Below are 24,242 nucleotides of genomic sequence, written 5' to 3'. Positions count from 1 at the left end.
CCCCATTATTTATTTATTTTTTGACTTTGTTTTCTTACTCATCTGTCCACACTCTGGATAAAGGGAGTGTCATTTGCAAGATTTTTGCAATTAAACAGTCACATCTTAAGAGCTAAAGAGTTATACAGTTATCTTCAAGCATCAAGGCTACTGGATTACAGTTCAATGGTTTCAGGTATTTCCTTCTAGCTATTCTAATACACTAAAATCTACAAAGGGGTGTCTATATAATGCATAAGAATAACTTCCAGAATGACCTCTCAACTCTATTAGAAATCTCTCAACCACTGAAACTCTATTTTGTTTCATTTCTCTTCCCCCTTTTGGTCCAAGAAGGCTTTCTCAATTCCATGATGCCAGGGACAAGCTCATCCCCAAGAATCATGCCCCACGTTGCCAGGGAGATTTACACCCCTGGGAGTCATGTCCCACATAGAGAAGAGGGCAGGGAGTTTACCTGCAGAGTTGGCTTAGAGAGAGGTCTTGTGGGGCATTTTGACCTTCAGATATCTAAAGCAGGTATTGGTCAACGTCAATCCATGTACATGTTAAAATACATTTAAAATAAATTGGGTATATGTTTTATTGAGACTGTGTGTGTGTAAATATTTTAAGACCATTTTCTCTCAGTTTCCCATAGTCTAATTCAGTTTTCTACATTGCCCAACTAGAAATCTTTCCGTTTATTATAACGTCACAATTTGTGGGTGAATAGGTAGTTTGAGTAGCTTTTCTGCTCACATTCCCAAAGCCAGGAAACCTTAATTTAGGTTTTTGATTCTTCAGTTTTTTTAAAAGCTTGATTTAGTGCAGTATAAAATTGAGTAAGGGCAAAAATAATCATTACTGTATATGCTGTGTCATGTCACAACTTTTTTGTATTTACTGCCATCTAGTGTTCCCTTTAAAAACTGATGACACTTGAACATTAGAACTTTTATTTGTAGAAAATAGTTTTAAAAATTTCTTACAGGCTCTTCCTCTTGATCTCTGAGATCCTCAATTTCAGATGTAAACTGGGGATAGCTGATCTATGCAGTAATGTACACAAGAAGTGGTAGGCATCATGTTTGACCCAGAGAAGCAAGTTGAAAAAAGGATGATGGTTAATATGATAGTATCACTGTTGTCAGTTGATTAATTTTTTTTTTCAGCAGTTAGCTCATATGTGTCCTGGCTCATTGATGTGTTTCTGCAAAGCTTAGTTCTCCATAATACTACTGAATTAGTTTTGCTCACATTGCAGTTTGTGATTTATATGTTAATCTCCATCACTTATGTGCCTGTTTCCATCCATTTTTCTCCATTTTTCTTTTCTTTCTGGTCTCTGCTCCCACACCTCGGTCCAGCGCTTCTACCCTGCCACCCCCACCCCCATCACTCATCAAGTTTTGCTGACTCTGATTCCTGAATATCTCTTTAGTCTCTTTTCCTTGTCACCATTGCCGTGGTCTGAGTTCAGGCTCTCATCATTTCTCATTTAGACTTTTTTTTTTAGATAGCCATATTCAACTTAATTCACTTGCCATACAGTTCACCCATTTAAAGTGGTTTTCACCTAGATTTTTATGGTAGATCCCCACTGTCCTTTTGGCTTCCATGCTTTCCTTCCTCTTCCCCAATCATTCCACTTCTGGTGTGATTACTCCAAATGAAATTCTGATCATATTCCTTCTCTGCTACAGTTCTCACACAAATCTCCCTGGCTTACAGAAAAATGCCTCAGTCAAATGCCAGATTCTTCACAGTCTGTTTTTCTCCTTCACCTCTCCTGCTGCCCCATCCTTGGATGACCAGAGCCCTTTGTGCTGGTCTCTGTTAGCATTTACTGAAACCGTATGACAATCATGGGTCTCTTTTGTTGGACTCTGAGCTTCCTGAGAGCCGGGCAAAGACTGGCATACAAATATTTAATAACTGAGAAGTATTTATTGGATTACTTTAACTCTTTGTTATCAAGTGATTAAGCTATTGCTTTTAGCTTATGAATGAATGAATGAGTCACATGTAGTTTTCTTTATTTTTCAGTCAAGGTGCATTATAGTTAGTGGCAGTTATTTAGGAATTATTATTATTATTATTTTTTTTTTTTTAAATCTTCATTTTATTGAGATATATTCACATACCACGCAGTCATACAAAACAAATCGTACATTCGATTGTTCACAGTACCATTACATAGTTGTACATTCATCACCTAAATCAATCCCTGACACCTTCATTAGCACACACACAAAAATGACAAGAATAATAATTAAAGTGAAAAAGAGAAATTAAAGTAAAAACCCAGATGCTTTTTGATGTGTGGGAGACTTATCCTCCTCAGAGTTTCCTTCCTCTCTCTCATGAACTCGGGTCTGTTTCCCCAAGACTCATCCTGATATTATCCTTCTTGTGACTACATTTGCTTCCTACTCATTACTTTATTGTGTATTGGAAAGTAAGGAAAACAACAGAGAAAGAGGAAGAAAAAAAAAAAAAAGGAAAACTCAGTAAGGGCCTGACCGCCTCAGCTAATTCCAGGTGTAGCCAATCAGTTTCTATGGGGTAGTGGGGCCTGGCCTTGGAATCCAAGTGCCTTTTATCTTAGATTAGTGCTGGAAGCAGTGCGTTTGGTTAATGCATTTCTTATTACTTTAAATAGGGATTTAAAGATGATAAGATTATTTGCATCTTTTAAAAAGCTTTTCAGATTTCAGACCTTAAAAATTCTGTTTTGATTGTCCCATCGCATGGCTCAGAGCAGTGATTTTAACACCCTTAAAGTGGTGTGTCTGGTAAGATGATGATTTTGTTTTTCACATTGTTGGCTTCAAGAATATGGAATTTGGGGTGCTTTGGTTTTTGAAGAGGTCCCTCATAAGCAACTTCTAAATCAGGAAATCTGTGATTTAGACTAGCCTCCAGGGGACAAATTCCTTATCTGGCCTCCATCCCCTGCCCCAACCCTGTCTCTCAGGTCCTGTGTTTTTGTTATCTGCTGCTGTGTAACAAATCACCCCTAAGTATAGTGACTTCATGGATTACTGACTCTCGCCATTTATTTAGGAATTATTTTTATTTTATAGTTGAAGACTTTGATGTACCTTTAGGAAGTCTTAAACAAATATAAATTTCATTATTTATAAGAGAAGGTGGACTGTGTATTAGGCATTGTGACATAGTGTGTAAGAATCTGGCTCCACCATTGACTGGCTGTGTATCTTTGAGTACACTGCCCATTTCCTACAGTTGTTATGAAGATTAAATGAATAAAATGCACACATACTTACTGTAGTACCTGGCAAGATTAAGTATTCAGTATTTGTTTGTTATCGTTACTGTATTTCAGGAAAAAAAAAATCTGTTCCCATAGAGTTCTCTTCACCTAGTTGAAAAGTTCGATTAAATTCTGAGAAGTCAATTTGAAAACTTACTTAGGAAGGGACCCACAACCAACCAAGTTATTCATCTGGTCATCGCTTCCCAGTGTTGGGCATATATGGGTTCCTTGGATGGTAAATAAAGTTTTTGACTTTTGGATTAGGATACTTTTGAATGGAATTATTGAACTGGGTTTTTCCCCCTCTGTTTATTTTCTGTATTCCTTTGATAATCTTGGTGAATTCCTGATCTTTCTATGGGCTGTCCTGCTTTTCAGTTTTTTTCCAAATTAAATATTGCACTGTGTTCTCTAATGGTGTGGAGGATAGTTAAAGGCAGTCAAGGCACATTCTTTTGTTGAATACATATTTATTGTATGCTTGAAATATTCTGGCTTTAAAAATGCACACAGGATCACACCCCCTTTATCTAGTGTATGGATGAGTAGAAGAATGGGGATAAAAACCAAAGGACAGATGGGGTGAGATGGGGGGATGATTTGGGTGTTCTTTTTTCACTTTTATTTTTTATTCTTGTTCTGGTTCTTTCTGATGTAAGGAAAATGTTCAGAGATAGATTGTGGTGATGAACGCATAGCTATGTTATCATACTGTGGACAGTGGATTGTATACCATGGATGATTGTATGGTGTGTGAATGTATTTCAATAAAACTGAATTTAATAAAAAAAAAAATTAAAAAAAAATGCACACAGACAGTGGGGGACGGAACCATCCAAGAGATAAATTGCAGTGCAGTAAAAGGCCTCTTTTCCTCCCTCCACCAGATGACCTGGCCCTCTCCGTTCCCTCCTTACAGTGCCGCTGTCGCTCAGGCTCTCCCAGCCTGCTGCATGGGGATCGAGTGGGGGCAATGGGGAAGATGTCCACTCACTGAGTTAAATGCTCAGCGAGAGGCATTTTCTTTCCAAATCTGTTTGTGTGTGGTATTCTTGTTACTGTAATTGACATAATTTAATTAAATGGAATGAAAACTGATGAAATTTATGTGTTAAAATAGTGAGAGCTGTCATTTCTGTGAAAACTGTTGGAAAAATTCCATAAAGACAAATTGCTATCAGATTGGATAAAGAGGCAATTATAAAAGATGGGGGGATTATACAAATATGGACAGCTTCCAGATTTTGTTTTCACATTGCTTCACAAGTGTCTTTAAGTTTTCACTCTTTTTTAAAGCAAACAAATCAGGGAATCTTAGGCAATCATCTTGTGGGTGTCACTTATGCAAGGAAGACGGTGGGAAACTCCATCCCCCCCACCAAAAGCCTTGGCCCCACATCAAAAGATTTTCAAATAAATGTCTATTAAATATTTTCTAAAATAAAACCTTAAAAGTAGACTTTTTTATGATTCCCAACTTAGCTGACTTATTTGATTAACTGAAGAATTACTGATCCCAATTATGCCACCTAAATGGGCTTCTTCTGTATTTGGGGAATATTGAATTAGGGGCCTGCTTTACAGTTTTTTCAATTAATGGGAAATATTTGTTTTGTTGAATAACCCAGTACTCTCAAAATTCATGGTACATAATCTGTTTAAATATGACTTTGTTGACATCCAGTATTTTCACATTACTTTGCATTCATTTAAGGTTTTACAGTGGTTAACCTAACCTGTTTCCTGTCCCAGAAACTTTAGGAAGAGACAAGTCTCACACCTCGGAAAGAGATCAGTTTACATTCACAGTGGAGTTGTTTTAAGAAAAGAATTATACAAGGGGTAAGAATTAGACAACAGGACATCTTTTCTACACTCCTAAGTCTTGATTTCAGAATCTAACTGCATTATGTAAAGTGAACTCACAGAACATATATGTATTCATATTCAAAGGTAAATACTCCCAGTATGTCCAAAGGCAAGTAGAATGATTTGGACTGTTCGTCTTTGTGGACTGCTACTGTGGTTTCCTCACAGATGGTGTTTTAAAGCCCTCTGTAAATTACCTGCCCCTTGAATTTCTCCTGTCACGTCTCAGCCTCTGCTTCCCGCTCTCAGCAAACTGACCTGCTAAGGGCATTAGCTTCCTCTTGGACTTTTGACAGTGAGTTTTCCTTTCAGATACATAACCCAACTCAAAGTTGACTTTGCCCCCTTTGTCTGATTTTCTATTTGTTTTATTGCTTTGGGGAATGGAAAGATGAAGTGTTTTGTATTCAATTTTTTTTCCTATGGTATAAAGCAAATTTTGCTTCAGAGAATTGAAAGTAGACTTTAAGCACCTAAGAAACTTCAGCTGTTTTTAATAATGGCTGAAGTGTTGAGAGGTTTCAAATCCAAAGAGGATACATTTGTGGAAATTTTACCCCTTTGAAGGGAAGATGAGGTTGTTGGGGCAACTCCAGAGGCAGGAGCAAGTGGGAGGGGTGAAGTCAGACACTAAATCAGTTCTCTTAATGAGAGTGGCGAGCATGAATTGGGGGGTGAGGGATAAAGGGTACAGAAACTGGTGGAAAGGTTGGAGCCCATGATGAAAATTTTACATTTCATTCCAAAAGATTTCTCTTGACATGCTCAGGGGCATTACTGCAATACGTAATCATTTTCCCTCACTAACGTAAACTACTTGACAATTCCAATGATACCTATAAATTAAAAAATGAATAGGTTTAAAATTGAATTTATTATTATCTTCCCATTATGAGATTGAACTTCCCATCATCTCCCTACCAGGGAGCAGCACCCGCATGGGGTTGGGGTGGGGAAGGTGAAATGGGTTGTGCCTGTAAGGCAGTCAAGACAGTACTGGCTGTTTGCCCTGAACCTCCTCACTGCCTCTTCCCTCCTCTCTTTCAGTGGTCCCACAGTCTTTCAGGCTTCTTTGCACTTTCTACAGCAGAGTTCTGCCAATTCATCTTTTCCATTATTTTCAAACTCTTCTCTCATTCTCCATATCTGCACCCGTGTTTGTTAGGTCCTGATTCTTTATGCCTGAGGACCCTTCTAGTTTGTCTTTTCTGCCAGCATGACAAAGCTGCCAGAATAATTGTTGTTAAAGACCCCATTTTTTTATGTTATACTTCTGTGCTTTCATATGACTTGTTTTTTAAATTGCAGTTTAAAAAACTATAACTGAGTTCCTAGTCTGCACTGAAGATACAAAGAGGATAAATAACACTTCCTCCCTAGGGAGAGCTAGACCCACAGGCAGATCATTTCACTATTCATTTTTATGCCTCTCTTCTTGCTTTCTCCTCACTTAAAATTCTGTCTTTAAATTCATGTTTATCAACGTCTAGACCCTGCTGATAACCCATTTCCTTTAGGAAAGTTTTCCCATATTAACAATGCTTTAAACCCAAAATGTTGCATTAGTATTCCAGATCAAGTCTTACTTCAAGAAGCACTTAATTTATTTTTGCACTGGAACTTTTTTTTTATCAAAAATTGGGCCAGGATTGAATATCATTTTTTAGCATTGTAAAAAATTTGTAGTCCCTCAAGGTGCCATGTTGCAAAGACTTGATTAAATTCGAAACTGTATGAGAGTGTTTTATAGACTTCAAGGTGCTTACAATTGTAAAATGTTAATATTACCAATCTAATCTCTCCCTAATTAATAAAATGTGTCCACATTCCTGTATATTATAAATTTACCTAGAAAGGACTACTTCCAAAGATGTTGAGAACCGAGAAGGGAAGGGAAAGAAAGTTCTCAGTGTTGATTACTTTCTAAGAAAATTTCTTATTATCTTACGTATGTTAGTTAAAAACCCTTATTTTCCAGCTGAAAAGCTATAAGTGCCATATTTTTACACATGAATACACAGGTTTTTTTTTTTTTAAATAAGATATGCCTATTCTGAGTCTGAAGAACAAGGTTCTCCTCTGGCAGGTAGAAGATGAGCCCACAGAATATAGATATGGCTGTCCCCAAGCGGCTGTCTGTGGGCCCTAGCTGTGGCCATTTCTGCATGTGCAAGGCGATTGTAGTGCTTCCATTATCCTTTCCTTTTCAGCACTTCACTCAGAAGCTAATTGGCACCATCTGTGCTAATAATTAAGTTTGTGATGTGTATTCATTGGTGCACAGGGAACTCAGGTTGAAGGAGTATGTCATGGCAAAAAGGTGGTAGGATAAGAGCAGAGAGAATGTAGTTTTTTTTATAGACTAGTTTTTATAGAAATCAGTTGCAGAAAAATTATCACAAGGGAAGAGAGCAACTCTCCAATAGATCACTGGTACTCTTCCACAGCCTTTAAGCCCCTCACCCACTGATATTTAGGAAGGACACATGAGCAAGATTATTGAGAGAGCTGATTGTGTTATCTTCTCATTGCTGTTATACTTGACATGTAGATTGTTTTACATACCTCCCATCTAAATTTGGGCATTAAAATTTGCTGAGAATGGTTGCCAGGGGTTGGGAGTGAGGGATGGGGGATTGACTGCAAAGGTGCTACCCAGGGGCAGTTTTGGGGGTGATGGAATTGTTTTGTATCTTGGTAAGGTGATAGTTTCACAGATCTGTGAATTTGTTAATGCTCAAAGAGCTACACACGAAAATGAGAAATTTGTAATCTATGTACATTAAAAAATAAACTTTAAAAAATGTATAAAAATTTACTGAAGTAAAAAATGTTTTGAAAAAGTTTTTGTCTGTGGCTCAGGACATGTTTACAAGATGAAGGAAGTAATTTTTAAAAAATTAATCAAGAATGGAATAGAATAAAACCAATTAATCTAAAATTCAATTTTACATTGCAAATAGTTCTTTACAAATTCCAGATACGATCATGTAATTGAATTTTTAGAGATACTGCTAAAATGAGCATGCTAAGAGAAGTTTCTTTGCCTTTTCTTTCTTTGAGCCTTCATAAGTCCATTGTCAACATAAAAGGAGGTGTTCATCTTGAGTGTTGTTTTGCTGATTAGTTAAACAGCCATTATTCTCAGATATTGGAGAATTCACTGGTCATGCTGAGAAGGAAAGTGATCATCTTTTTTATATTTTGTTGTTTTCAAACCCTATTTTCAGAATGTGCATGATTCAGAATAATCATGTGGAAAGTAGGAGGCTGCTGCCGTTAAACCTTTTGAAGGTTCGGGGCATTCTTCATGTGCTTTTAGGATCAGCAGGATTTGTTCAGAGGATGGTAGGAAGCAGCACAGCGGGAGGGACTGAGAATCCCAGTGTGCTAACGAGTGAGGGATCAAGGTGGAGGTCAGTAGTCATTAAAGCGAATATTTGGTCATTTCTAAATAAGTAATTTCAAGCTACAAAATATTTTAAACATCTTGGACTGTTAAATTTACTCATGAGTTTACTTTTATCAAGAATGTTTAAATTAGGCTATAAAATAATCTGAGCCAAGCAGCCCTCTAAGGGTATAACCTGAAGAATATTTTTAAATATAAAACCTAAAATAGAATATGGTTATAGGTCAGTCAAAAGTTGATTTAAATTTATCAGTTTGGTAAGAAGTATTTGAGAGCTTATCGTGTAGCTTTTATGTATTAAAATAAGGGTCAGCAGCCTTTCAAAACTGGAGTGCTAATTCCTTATTCATTCCTTTGGAGAAAGAGAAGGTTTATAATCTTTAAAGTGTTTGGGAAGAGTCTTACCTCAGTCCTTATTAACTAATATCATAATAATTGGTTCTCACTTTAGCTGAGATTAATGGAACTTGGATTTTCAGGATTTTTCTCCCCTAATGTCCTGGCCTCTGGTTACCAAAACACTGTTGTTTGTATTCCTCATGATTTACAGTGCTGCTCAAAGTGTGGTCCACGCACTGTGCTGGAGTCTGAGAACTGTTTGTTTCTAGTTCACAAGAAAAGGAGTTCATGCTAAAATACACATGCTGCTTCCTTTATTGAAAATGTCTAGTTTTTAAAAAAGATGTCAGCTGAACTATAAGCATGCTTAATGACGTAATTGATTTATATTCTGGCACAAGTCCTTCTCTCATTGTGGACTGGTAACAAACAGTGCTCTGAGCTGTTCTGGTTTGTAGCATTGCAGCTAAATATCTAAGAAAATCTAAATCTAAGTTGTTGGATTTGGGTAACATTCATGTCCACTGAGCAGGAGCAGTGCCTGTTAGTTGTACTGTTCCCATTCCCGACCCTGAAGTTATCATGCTCCCTTCTCTTAACCCTGGCTGTCCATTTCCAGGTGGGCACTGTGACAGTGGGTGGGGCTGGGGTGGGGGTACTGTCATGCAGAGAGGTTGCCTCTGCCCTTTGGCTCTGCACTTGGCTGTTGTCAGGAGTGTTGTCTGGGCCAGCAAATTGTAGCCTATAGAGAGTGTGCTGCTCGCGACCTCCATTGTTGGCCTTAGTGGCAGTGTCCCCTTGTACACATGCACACAGGGGTGAATAGAGTTCTGAAAACAGCTTAAGTTCTTAACTTTGGGAATAATGTTGGCAAGTTCAACTATGGGAGAAAGGTCTCTTTCGGGTCTTCCTTTTGTTTTATAGTATTACCCTTAATCAAGATTTTGGAGAAACTGTTCTTTCCCATGTACCACTTTTCCGTGGACATTGGTGGTCTGCCTCATCTTCCATGTTGCTTGATATCTGCTAATATCTTTTGATAAAGTTTCCCTTTTTGTTGGTAGCTGAAAGCATGTGGAAATTAGGAAGAACATTTCCTTGCAGAATTATCTTCTTTATTTAAATTTTATGTATTTATTCTTTGAATAGTAATATATTTACGTGATTCAAAATTCAAAAGGTTAAAAAACAGTGACAAGTCCAGTGATAAGTTCCTCTACTCCTGTCTCCAAGTCAACAAATTCCCTTCCATGGAGACAGCCAATGTGATTGGATCCTTGGATATGCTTCCAGAGATACTTAATGTGCAGATAAGCAGATACATATACATGGATAATGATTCATGGTCGTTCATAGGAACAGAATTTAGTGAATTTGTTTTACATGTGGTTGTTTGGTGCAAATAAGAATGCTATTGGTAATTTTTTAAAAAAGGAATGTATATGTAAGACATACTCTAGTGCTACTAACTTGGGGTTTTATGACCATTTTATAAAGAAGTTTTGACTTTTTCAGTATAAGAGAAATTCTTGCATTGTGAGTAAATGACAGGTTGAAGGAAAAGTGATCAGTGAGCTTGTTCTTTCATTTTTGTATCATTTTTACCTACTGTTTAGAAAAAGCAAACGCTGCTTATGAATAACAAATATTTTGTCCTGATTTTGCCAAGGGTAATAGCAAAATTGGATTGGGCCAAAGCAAAGGAGCAGTCTATTTGGGCATTTATTGTGATTTTTTTAGTAAGAATGAATTTCTGTAAAACTGTTCCTAAGGCCAAAGCCTGTTTCAACAGAGATCTGTGAAACCATGGGAAAATAAACAGTTTTAACAAATGCATTGGATTAAGGTGTCTTTAAGGTTTTTATTTTAAAAACTAGCCTCAAAATATTTAAACAAATACGATCTATTTTTTGACCTTGGAATCCTACTTCAAGTAATTTATCCGCAGAAGAGTTAATTGTGTTTGCTTGTGGGAAGGGAGGTTTGGCCTAAATGATACTGATCTTTGCATGAACTTGCTTTACCTTCCAGTTTTTAGCCCCTTTCTCACCCCAGTTTTCTACTTCATCTCCCTTTCTCCTGCATCCTCACCTATCCCAGCATTCTTCTTTGTTTCACTTGACAATGTGCTTCTCATTCTCCATCCTTTGAAATGTACTGCAGTTGCTTTTCTTCTGACAGCCCCCTTATTTGGAAATCTTGTTCAGTTTTTGTCTGGCTGCTTTGATGAAGTTTTGGGCTATATTTTGGGTTTGGAGGGAGTGAAATGTATTGAGCGTCTCCTGGGCTCAGATCCCAGGCTTGGCTTAGAGGACACAAAGACAAAAAGTGCAGAGAGTGTCGCTCCAGTGTGGAGTAGGGGCAACTAAATCCCTTATCAGGGAATGATGTCATTAGAGCAGGGCAAACGTTGTATGTGAGTTCTCTGCCTCACAGTAGAACTGAAAAAGGAGCAGAGCATACATAAACTTTACCGTGTCACTGTGCTTTTGAATCCCTGGGTCAGTGATTCCCAGATGTTTTGGAGGGATTGTTTTTGTTGTTTTGTTTTTACTCTTTCATGGGGAAAAATGTATTAAAATAATATAAGTGAAAATTAATTTTGTTTTGTATGACTACAAAAATATAGCATGAGGGAGTTTTTATGGGATGATGGAAGTGTTCTTCTGTACCTGACTGTGGTACAGTTACATGAATCTCTGCATATGTTAAAATTCATAGAACTGCACACCAAAAAAAGTCAGTTTTATCATATGACAAAGAAAATAAAATTTAAAAACAAAATAATTTTGTTTTGAGCATTTTGTGAATCCCTGCATGCAGAGATATATCTGTGGGTATCATTAATTAAAGAATTATTATTATACTGGGTGAACTGTTACATGGCCCACATTATAAAAATTGGGATTTCAAGAATCTAGTAACTGTTTCCTAGTCTTTCTGCCTTCTCCTTCCCCCAAATGCACACCTGCATGCATTTTCAAATTTAGTATGAAATTATTTCCAAGTAAATGAAGATGGCAAGTCAGTGATGATGACTGTTGTTCTTTTTCCAAATCCTTGGGAAAATTTTTGAGCCATTAAATATGAGAAGTTTAAGTGAATCATTGTTGATAGCCCTTAGTAACCAACCTATATTTTTAAAGTGAACTCTATTCTTACTTTGGAGAAATATTTTTAATATTCTTTAAACTACAGATCCTTACCTGAAGAATTCACCAAGCTCCATATATATTTAAACAACAGAAATTTATTCTCTTACAATTCTGGGGGCTGGTAGGATGGGTTTCTTCTGGAGACCCCAGAGGAGAATCTGATCCTTGCCTCTTCTCATTTCTGTTGGTTGCCAGCATTCCTGGGTTTGTGGACACATGGCTTCTGTTTCTGTTTCTGTCATCACATTGTCTTCTCCTTTCTAGTTGTCAATCTCCTTATACCTCCTTCTTATAAAGGCACTTGTGATTTAATTTAGGGACCACTTGGATTATCCAGGATAGTCTCTCCAACTTGAAATCCTTAAATTATCACATCTGCAAAGTCCCTTTTGCCATATAAGGGAACATTTATAGGTTCTGAGGAGTAAAACTTTGATATGTTCTGGGGCCATAATTCGGCCTACTATAAGGTTGTTACTCTTGTGAGCATCATCTTGTTCCCCACTCTGTCCCCAGTGCCTGCACAGTGCTCAGTCCATAGTAGGTGATCAGTGGATATATGTTGAAAAGAATGAATACAATGAATGGATGAATGGAAAAACAGATGCTTTAGGAAATCCCAGCACTATGGGTGTGAATGTTGACCAGGAAGGACACATAGCAGATCCATATCATTTTAATATTAGTATTTTAGTTATTCCAGCTTTTCCAAACTGTTTTATGAGAATGAAGGTGAAGTAAGGGACTGTTTTGACTCAGATGAGATCAAATTCTCTATCTTGTGTTGACTAGGCAGAGTTTTTTTTTTTTACTTATGTTAATGTTTTAAAATATGAAAATAAAAGTTGCTATACTATATTTCTGCTTTCTAATTGCCAGAAAAATATATATAACAGGTCTCAAAAATGAAAGAATGTGATTGATAAGGAAGACAGGAGAAAGCAGAATACATTGTATTATCTATTTGACAATCAGTGTATTCTGCTTTCCTTTCTTTCTCTCTTCTCCTCCCATTACTTCAGTTGTATTATTTCTACTTCATCAGAATATTGCATATTTACATATACCTTTTTTTAGTCTTAGATATGCAATTAAGTTTCTTCAGTGTGTGCTGTCAGTCTTCTTGCCAAAGTTTCCCTAGTCACCTCTTTGTTCTATGAAACTTATTCTCTAATGAAGTGCTCCTCAAACAAGAATGTGTGTACTAACCACTTGAACCTCTTGAGTTGGGCCTAGATTCTCATTCTTCCAGATGATCATACTCCCAGATGATGCCTTGGGCCATGAACCACACTTTTGAATAGCAAAAAATTCCTCAGGAATAGCGCTAAGTTCCTAAATGTTTAAGACTGTTTCTCTAAAACATTGATACTTGAAGGGCAGTTTACTGAGCCTTTTTGTTTCAGATTTCTTTTCTTTAGAAATGTTCTAAAGTTTCTTGAAAATTCTACTTCAATGGTGATTTTCTTTCCTGTTGTTCAGAGTCTGATATCAGTCTGATTTCCCTTCTTTTCTAAGTGACTTGGTTATTTTGCCTAGAGACCCAGAGATATATTAATACTTAAAAAAAAATCTTTAAAACCTAGTAGTTTTGTTGGCATTTGTCTCAGAGTTGACAGTTCCAGATCAATTTTCCCAGGTACCCAGTAAGCCTTTTCAAATGTAGTTTCAATTCTTTTATTAATGGAAAGTCTTCTTGAACTATAGTTTTAAAATTCGTTCCATTCCATTATTTTGGTTTTCTTCAAGGTCTCCAATTATATGTATGTTGGTTCTTCTTTGTCTCTCTTACTTATCAATCATCTTTCATTTTGACTTCGTTATTTTATTTTTGTCATCCTGGCTTTTCAAGCCTTTGTTCAATGTCCCTTATTTTTATTTGCATCCATTCTCGTTTGGCCACCTTGTACTTTAGTCTTCATTTCTACGATGATTTTGTCTTTTTCTTCCATGTCTTTACTAAGTTCAGTCACTCTCTTTTTCATATCTTCCTATTGTTTATTTGTTTGATATTTCTGTTCTGAGTTTTTGAATTTCTGATTTGAAGATTTTCACAATTGTAACTGCTTTAAGGGTATTTAATTCAGGTTTAGATATTGAGTTATAGCATTCATCCAGTTAAGGCTTTGCTTGTTTGATTGGTTTCTCTTTGTTTATTTACTAATTTTTATTTTGTCGGGGAATGAAACCAAAAACTGGAATACCTTTATTCTCAATGTCTGTTTTAGTCTCATAGTTAACTTTGTACAGACATTGTCTGCTGTTTTTGTTGACTTTGAGATGTTCAGTTTTCTTGAATCAGCAATAGTAGTTCTAGTTGACAAGACTAGGAGGTTGGCTTGGTTACTCAGTTTTTTAGTTTGAGAGTGCTCCCTTATCTTGGCATGTAAAGTGCTGTTTCTTTAATGTGTATCTTCTTTGTGGTGAGAGATGGATATTGCTCTTGTTTGTGCAGGATCTTTAATTTTTACTCTTGCTTTCTTCTTTTCCTTACTCACCAGCTTTCAGAGGATACCTCCCCTTTCATGTAATTGTTACCCTGGAAACGTGCCTTCCTAAGACTATCAACTCTTGTTCTGTGAATTTTTAAGCTTTCTCCTTTTGGTTCTCTAGGCCACCTCTGATCTACTAGGTCTCAGCCCTGTTCTCAGTGGCTCATCATTCAAGGAGGAAATTTCTCTTTCTGGAGGTGATTTTATCTGTTTCCCAATACTTCTGGATCTCTATTCCCCTCTCCACTTTTTTCCCCGTGATCTCTGTCTTGACTTCCCGCTTAGATGTATTGGAGCTGGTCTTGTGAATTTGGGTGTTTATTACCCTATTTTCACGTCACATGAAGTTCATGTTATTTCTTATCCACTATATCCGAGTTGTGTGATAAGCGTAAGTAATGGGTAATTTCCTTTGTTCTTATTGATCTGGTTTGTTGTTGTTGTTGTTTTGTATTGTTTTGTTTAGGTTAGGTAGATTTAGGTGGCTCCATTATCCTTTGGGAACCCAGGGCTCTGTAATCATATTTTTTTATCTGGAAAAAAAATGAGTCTAATTTGGTCTTTTCAGGTACTCTCAATAAATTACATTCATTTATGAACTGAAGAAGAATGCTCATCTTCTGTTTATTTTTGTTTATATTATTTGAATTATCATTATTCTTATTCTAGTTTATTCCTAGTTCACTACAACATCTATTCTTGTTAGCATAATAGTAAACCTCTAATATATCATCCATAAGGAGTATGCTGGATGTGTTGTAATAGTTTAATTGGATAAGGGGCATTTTGAAGTTGAATTTTATAAATATACAGCCATTAAATGAAACTTTTGAACCTTCCCCAGAAGTCCATTACACAGATGAAATCGCAAATCTGTGATTTAATTACTGTATAACTTTGCGTTAAGCTACTGAAGAGCAGTTTTATGTGTATGTATTTATATCCTTTGTATGTATCATATATATACATATATGCATTTTGTATATAATAAATATGTGCTGTTTTTCCACAATTGTGGAAGTCAAGCAATAAGTATGAAGTTTTTTCAAAACTCGAGAGAACTTATGAAATCTTTACTATATACTATTGTTTTAGATAGGACTAAAATAAAAATATAGTCACCACATCCTGTCATATTTAGAGGATATTTTAAGATAATATTCAGAATATTTTAGGAAAACTTTATTGAAGTGTAGCATACATGTAGACACTGATTCCGGGAGTCTAGCTCAAAAAAATTTCATGAAGTGAACACATTCGTAAGACATAGAATGTTTTACCAGAAGCCCTTTCTGGTCCTTCCCAAGTCAGTACTGCCCAAAAGTAACCACTCTCCTGACTTCTATTGCCATTTAAATTTGCCTCTTTTAAAATTTTGTATAAATTGTATCATACAATACTGTCAGTATATTTTTTCAGTCATCCCAATCTGTTGAAATTGTTTCCCAGCTATGGTGCTTTTTTTTTTTTTAAGCACTTTTTTTTCTTTGCCTTGTTAATTAATCATTTAGTATTGCCATGTCAGTGTGCATGCCAACAGTTCTACCATGGCTGGCAGTGAGCTGCGATACTCCACAGATGCACTGCTTCTAGCATTATCAAAATAATCATAAATATTACATCTCTAAGTCCAGTGAAGAAATTGCCAAATCGATGGCTAATTAGAAATATTAATAAAATATAAAGATATTTAAAGATTTGGCAACTGAATAGTTCAATTAGTACATTACTAATTCTGAAAGAGAATCTAAAATGGGAAAGTTAATTTTACAGGGCATATCTTAGTCATACCCCTGACTAAAGAGATAAGTTGGCATCCTTTTGAAAGCTTCATCATTTTCATCACTGGATTGGTTTTATTTCTCTAAGTGTGTTGATTTTAATGACTTTTTAATTTAATACTTTCCAAGTATATTATGCGAATATGCTGGAGTATATTGAATGTTGTCATTTGAAGAGAGAAGTGATAACTCTATTGCAAAACAAACAAAATAAGTAAATCCAAAGTGGAGAGAGATGTTGGCACATTACAGTGTCAGCAGATCCTTGGACTTGGATTTGGAAGGAATGATTCCAGAAAGCCTAAAGTTTAAAATGACCAACCTCTATTAGACTCCTCATAAATCACTGGAATGTTGATGTTGAAAACAGAAGAAGAAAAACTTGTGGTGGATAAGGGCAAATATAAAAACTGAGCCTCTGGTCTTCTTGAATACATCAGCTCCTCTCCCCTGTCACCACCACTTACAAGTTTATTTTAGAGACTTGGAAAGAGGAGAGAAAGGAAGCAAACATGTCTACCTACTTAATAATTCCACTCCCTTTACATTTCTTTGCCCTCCCCAAATGTGGTTAAAATGCTTTGTGGTGACAGGGAGGGGATATTCATCTGCCTCTGACTGAAGTAGGGTTGACTGTGCCTCCTGGGGGGTGGCCACCCAGCAGATATTTGGGTGCTTACTGCACCTTTTCTGGGCCCTTAGCAAAAACAGGCTTGGTACCTGGACTCTTGGAAGCACAAAGCACCAAATAGTCACACAGATAGCTATAAAATAACTGGAGTGTGGAATCCAGGGAAGTTAACCTCAGGGAGGTCAGAGAGGAGGTTTTTGCTTTAATGAGGGGTAACCACTAACCTCGAACCTAAAATGAGAGATGGGGATGAGGAATTGTGGAGGGGATGCTATGGACAAGAGAGGAAAATAGTCCTACCAAGGGATCATGGGATCTCCAGGGCAACGAGAGACTCCATTTGAATGTCACCCAGTCACTCAAACTCAGCAATCCAAGAATGTAATGTGAGGCTGGAGGGAACACAAAGCCAGGCAGCCTCAGGACACTTTTTCTTCCCTTAAGAGTCCTGATCAATTATTGATTGATCAGGACAGAGTGACAGATAGGAGCATAGCTAGTGGTGGTAACTGATTTACAGTTTGAAAACCCCACACAGTCCCTTTCTTGCTCAGTGTGGAAGATGTTTCTCACTCAGGCCCAGTGTGGAGGATATTTCAGGAGAGTCAGGAGTAGAAATCATTATGGTAAATGCAGTAATCCAGAGGAGAGATCCTAGTAGCCTGGATCAGGTCAGGCACTGGCTCTTCTGGAAAGGCATGTATTGGGAGGCAATATTTAGAAGCCCCAGTGATGTGTAGGATATGGTAGATACAAGGGAAAAGGATGTCCCAAGTGACTGTAGGTTTCTGGTTGAGTACTAGATGGAGGGTCAATCACTGAGATAGGGGACAATGGAATAGGATCATGCTTTAACATAAGATCCTGAATTTGTTTCTGAGTCATGCTGGGTCTAAGGTAGCTGTGAGACAGGCAGGAGGAGCCATTAGATGAGCTGGAAACCCAAGTCTGTGAATTGCCTACTTGGGGGAATCCATGTGCCCTTCTCCCGTCCCCTCTGTCCCTGGCCCAGCCATGCTGCTCGTCATCAGTGCACAGGGCACTTGGAGAAGGAAGGAGGTGTCTTGGGGGAAACCTCCTGGACTCTACGGCCCTAGGGAGAATGCTGCCAGGCCGGCATGAATCCTGTGGGGTAGACTATAAATGCATTAACTAGCTACTGCAGTCATGCTATAATTATCATCTTACAGTAATGTCTCAGAAGCTACATGGAAAAGGGTGAGGTTGAGAGAGTACTGATCTAGAAACTTGACAAAATTGCTTCCTAAAATTTTCCTTGGGCTTTTTTCCTCAGAACCCAGGTCTTCAAAACTGGGTAGAAAATGTACTCATAATTAGAAACATATTTACACAACCATTACAGAAACTTGAAATTCTGTCATTATTTGTGTGAGAACTGCTTGACTAAAAGCAGGGGAGGTTGAGTAAACGTGATCCTTTTACAGAGCTTGTTTGAAGTGAATGACTCTCTCCTCCTTGAAATTCATTCTTAGGCTGCTATGAGAGCTTTGTTTCCTGGGTTTCTTTCTGCCTTTTTGGCTACCCTTTGACCACCTTCCTGAGCTTCTTCCTGGGCTTCTCTTTATTGGGCTTCATCCCCTTTCCTCCTCTTTTCTCCTTCATCTATTCTTTTGTTTCAACTGTACCCACAGGTGAGCTTGTCTATTCCATGGCGTCCACCGTAACCCCCCACTCTCACCCCCGAGGTGAGCTTGTCTGCTTCATAGCTTTGGCTGTGTTCCCAGTACAAGCTGTTGTGCACCCATTGTCCCAGGTGCCTCCGCTTGAATGTCACGAATCATTTCAAACTCAGCAATTCAAAACTGAGTTCATCAATCACCATCTACCCAGTCTTAATCAGAAATTGAGGGTTAATCTCCCTCACTTCCCACACTCAAACAGTGACCAGGCTGGGCAGTTTTTTCGTCTCACTATCCCCAGACTCTCCTCCCCTATACTCCGTGCCTTGTGCATAGGCTTGGAGCAGGCCTGTGTCATTTCTTGCCCAGGTTACTGCAGCATGTTCTTTTTTGGTCTGCAGGCCCCCTGGTCTAGGCATTCTCCAATCCATTCTGCTGCTAAAATGACTGTTCTGAAACACAAATCTGATCTTACTTTCTCTTTAAAATCCTCAGTGTCTCTCCACTATTTTCAGGATTAAAGTTCTGATTTTAGTGTGGCTTAGCAGGCCCTTAATGAAATCATGCAGCTTTTCCCTAGTGCTCTCCTCTCCACACTTTACTCTAATTACACTCAGCTCCTTGTGGTGCCTCCAAAGTTCTGAACTCTTGCTTGCTTGGTATTTTTGGTTGTGCTGCTGCTGCTGCTGAGAACCCCCTTTTCGGGCATATTTAGCTTAAATTGCTAATTCTATAAATTGGTTTGCCTGAGTGCATGTTGCAGTGAATAGGAATCATTCTGTTTGGCCGTTGAACATCCATACTCCCTTCCTGTATCTGGAGATTTTCTGACCTTATGAGGCAGAGGCCCCTCCAACTCGAGAAGCTGGCAATGCTGAATACTCCCTTCCCAATCTCCCTTGTTTCTAATGCATGAGCACATAATCTATGCTTAGCCAGTCATAACTCAGCTACCCCCAACTTTGAAATGGAAGCTAGTCACCCTGAGAAGTGGGTATTCTGCAGAATCTACTCTGATGAGGGAGGCTTTGCCTGTTGTTGGTGGCTTTATTTCTGTGGCCCTGACATCCTCACTGGACTAATTCTACAGCATGATTTTGGTTATTGCCCCTGGCTGTGTGGCTGCCAACCTGGTTTTCCAGACCTTAGAGAGGAAACCTGCCTGATATCCTTTTAACAAATCCACCTGTTCACTGCCCAAATAAACCACAATTGGTGTTTGTGGCTTGCAGTCACAAACTATACAGTCTATACAACTACAGTGAGATGCCCTCAATGCATAAGAATTGTGTGAATCTCTTGGCTTGTAGATAAGTGTGTAGTCACAAGTACTTAACAAGAGGATCTTGTGCTATATATGCAATGACATTATTAAGGTCCCAGGGTTTTCCCTAGAAAAGAGCACCAAAACATTGCTATGATAGTTTAAGATGGTAAAACTGTAGATATAGAAATAGCTGTGGAGCTTCTTGACACATCTTCCTCACATTGAGTATCTTGATCATTTAAGTGACGTTTCATTTCTATAATTGGCATTTTTCTTAGAAGTAAGCCATTGAGGGTTCATTGCCATCTAGTATGGCCAGACCCAGCTCTCAAATGTAAGCCTTCCCTGTAAATACCATTGGAGACTTGAAGGTCTAACATCATATGTAATGGTGGAAGATTGAGTACTTTACTGCTGTGATCAGGAACAAGACAAGGATGACTGCTCTTGCCACGTCTATTCGCATTGTACTGAAGGTTCTAGCCAGGGCAGTTAGGCCAGAAGATGAAATAAAAGGTGTTCATATTGGAATGGAAGAAATGAAACTATCTCTGTTGGCATATGATGTTTCTTATATGTAGAAAATCCTAAGGAATCCACTAAAAAACTCTTCAAATTAATAAATGAGTTCAGCAAGTTTGCATGATGCAAGATACAAGGCTGCACGATACAAAAAACAATTCTGTTTCTCTACAGTAGCAATGAACAAATTGAAAATGAAATTAAGAAAACAGTTCCATTTATAATAGCATCAAATAGAATAAAATACTTAGGAATGAAGAACAAAAGAAGTATAAAACCTCTACTCAGGGAACTATAAAACATCACTGGAAGAAATTAAAGACCAAAATAAAGGGAAAGATCTCAAATTAATGGATTGGGAGACAATATTATAAGGTGGTAGTATTCCCCAAACTGATGGACAGATTCAGTATAATCCCCATGAAATTCCAACATCTTTGCAGAAATTGACAAGTTGGGCCTAAAATTCATGTGGCAGTGCAAGCAGCCCTCAGTAGCCAAAACAATCTTGAATAAAAGGAGCAAAGTTGGAGGACTCAACTTCCCATTTCAAATATAGATCAATGGAATAGAATTGAGAGCTCAGAAATAAACCTTCATATTTATGGTCAACTGATTAAAAAAAAAATTAATGCAATTTTATTGAGATATATTCACGTGCCATATGGTCCATCTGAGGTATACAATCCATAACTCACTGTATCATTACATAGTTGTGCATTCATCACCATGATCAATTTTAGAACATTTTCATATCTCTGGAAAAAGAAATTAAAAAAAAAGCCTAAAACATCCCATACCCCTTATCCCCCACCCCTATTATTGACCCCTAGTAATGGTGTGGTACATTTGTTACTGTTTATGAAAGAATATTAAGATGTTACTGTTAACTATAGTCCATGGTTTGCAATAGTACATTTTCTTCCCAGATACCCCTCTTTTGTCAACTCCTTGTAATAGTGTTGTATGTTTGTTCTAGTTCATGAAAGAACTTTTTTATAGTTGTACAGTTAATCACAATCATCGTCTACCGCAAGTCACTGTGTTATACATTCCCATGTTTTAACCTCTAACTTTCCTTCTGATGACATACGTGATACTTAACTTCCATTTTCCACTAGTATTCACCAACAATTCAGTGCTGCTAATTATAATGACAATAATGTGCTCCTGTCACCTCTATCCCTTTCCAAACATTGAAGTTTGACCTAGTTTAAAATTCTGCACATATTAAGCAACCACTCCCCATTCTCCAGCCTCATTCTATATCCTGGTAACCTATATTCTAGATTTTATGTCTGTGAGTTTACAAATTATAATTAGTTTGTATTGGTGAGATCATACAACATTTATCCTTTTGTGTCTTGACTTATTTCACTTAGCATAATGTCCTATTAAGAGGTTTTATGGCCACTGGGAGTCTGGGAAACGTGGTCCAGCTGGGTGCCCAGAAGGGAGAAGAAATGATTTTGGTGAACAGCTATCCATGTCTGCTACAAGGAGATGACCATTAGTTATTCCTATTGGCCTTTACGGTTCTGAAATTATATTCCGTAGTAGCACTCCCTCATTGATTCCTACAGTCACAAGAACTGAAAAACAGAGCAATAATATTCAGTTATGATTTCCTAGGCCCTAAAAAAATGGTAAAGTTCAGCCAGCAAAGTTTACTTCAAAGCAATTCTGCTTGCAAAAAAAAAAAAAAAAAAAATACATTCTCTGATCTTATGAACTTACCTGTCAACCAAGACAGGCTTCTGGCTTGACACTGTCATTTTCTGGGTCATTTCCATGTGGGTTGAAGGGTAAGTATGCTTATCATTTGTGATATGGACACTACTTAGATCAAGCTTTTGAATATTCAACACCACTTTATAGAAAAAAAACATAAATGGCTCAAAATGAAAAACCGAATTCGTGAATTATATTCCCTCAAAGAGTCTCATGGAATGGTCGTCAGTAGGTTTGACAGCTAGCTTTCCATCAGGACCAGAGGATCCTTTCCTCAGTGGCAGGATCACAGGAGTAATTTACTTGTCTGTTTAAGTTACAGTCTCTTGAGAGCATCTGTTTTGTGAGTTTGATGTATATTCTAATTGAAGGATAAGTAATACTGCAGCTGTGAGTTTGTAATCTAATTGTAGTGTGGTCTGTAGATATGATTATTGAGACTGACGAAGAGAATCATGGTACAAGGGATGTTATAAACAAGGCACAGTATTGGCCATTTTATGACCTGTCATTCTGCACTGTCCTGAATATCTTGCCCAGATATGTATGCTACAGTTCTGAGCTTCTCTACCATTCCAGCACCCTGAGGTATACATCTGCTTTTTAATGTGTTTAAAATTCATGCCTTTATTTTGAGTTCTATGTTGCAAAATTTTTTTTTTTTTTAATCAATCGTGTAGAGACTATAAATCAAGTGCTAGTCAAAGTGTAGTGCTAGTCAGAGTGCAGACTGGTGCATGATAAATAGACTAGAAATTTAAAAATTGGTGCTTCACCACAAAGAGGTTGAGATATGCTGCTGTAGACATAAATGGGGGCTAATTATCTTGAGCACAGTTAAACATTCTAATATGGAAGCAGTAAACAATTTCCTCTAGGTTAAAATGTATGAATATGTATCAAATTTATATAACCTGGATAGTCAGTAAAATTGTTTTGTGTCAAATGTTGAATTTTAGAAGGGATTAGATTAAAAACTGAATAGGACACTGAAAAAGATGTATTGAGTAGTTCAGTTCCTGCACAGGCCTGGGCTTCAAGCTTGCTGTGATTACAGCGCAATAGCTGCTCTTCTCTGGGCAGTTGACTCATAAAGCCGTGCCTCCACCTGCTGGATCTGGCCGCCTTCTTCCTGACTGACATCTCCCATGGCCAATCCATGGGCTCCACCAACTTAGCCATTTAGCAGAGAGCACAGCATCCTCTCCCACCACTGTGCCTCCTCTCTGTTTTATATCTCAGCAAATGGGGTTTTCTTCAATTTACTCACTTTGAAGTCATGGTGCATTTTGTTTTCCTCTTTTTCTTTAGGTACCTCCTTAGTCTCCTACCTACTGACTCTGCATCCAGAATACCTCCTCCAGCAATCCTCCTTTCTGAGGTGCTGTCACAACCATGTCTCGTTTGGGACATATCAGTGAGCACCAAACAACCCTCCTTTAACTTCAGTTTCTTCTTGTCCAGTCTAATATTTGTACAGGATAGTTCTTATTGTATCACTTATAAGCTAAAATGTCTTTGATGCTTTCCCTTTCTTATAAAATAAAGTCCAGCCTCCTTAGGAAGGGGTTTAAGGTCCTCCATAATCTGCCTCTTCTCTGTCTTTCCTCCCATCTCCCACCACCCCATCGCTTCCACATGCATGCCACAGGTTCAACCACATTTTGCATTTTCCCATTTCTATGTCTTTGGATGTCCCTGTGGCCTGGAATTTCCCCCCATCCAATTTCTGCTCGTCAGAGGACCCGTTATCCTTCAACGTCCATTCCAGTGTCACCTTTCCCACGGTTTTCTCTGGTCTTGTTTAGGATGAACTTCTTCCTCCTCTGTGCTCCTATAACATGTTGTGGTGTCCTACAGTATTCTACCACGTATTCTCTCCCTGCCCAACTGATGAGTTCTTTGGAAAAGGACTGTAATGCCATATTCAGTGTGTGCATTGTCCCCAGGCCCAGTGCCAAGGAAATGGTAGTGTGCAGTTGGGTTGTTGCTGAGGTAAAAGCTGCTGTATGTGGAAGAAGGCCATGAGAACATCAGACCAGAAGGAGAATGATAACGCCTCTGTACGTCTCATTTGAGGAACTAAGGGAGCATAAGAGGCAGTTTTTCATCTGTCCTTGATTCTGCTCAGAAGGCAGGAG

The 24,242-nt window shown here is 37.9% G+C and overlaps 1 protein-coding gene across 5 annotated transcripts in view; it reads left to right on the top strand.

Annotated features, from left to right (window-relative positions):
• Positions 1-24,242, top strand: part of ANO10 (anoctamin 10) — a 230,655-nt gene that overhangs the window by 80,824 nt on the left and 125,589 nt on the right. Inside the window, exon 12 of one of the 5 annotated variants that reach the window (XM_037848492.1) lies at positions 23,413-23,579. The exons of the other annotated variants lie outside the window; for them this stretch is intronic. Coding sequence (XP_037704420.1) covers positions 23,413-23,424 — 12 coding nt within the window. The 3' untranslated portion in view covers positions 23,425-23,579. Of the gene's footprint in view, positions 1-23,412; positions 23,580-24,242 lie in introns of those variants that run through there. 5 annotated transcript variants of the gene reach the window in all.

This window comes from Choloepus didactylus, chromosome 1 (genome assembly GCF_015220235.1).
Source record: "Choloepus didactylus isolate mChoDid1 chromosome 1, mChoDid1.pri, whole genome shotgun sequence".
Lineage (NCBI taxonomy): Eukaryota > Metazoa > Chordata > Mammalia > Pilosa > Megalonychidae > Choloepus > Choloepus didactylus.
This window is presented reverse-complemented; position numbering and strand designations above follow the sequence as displayed.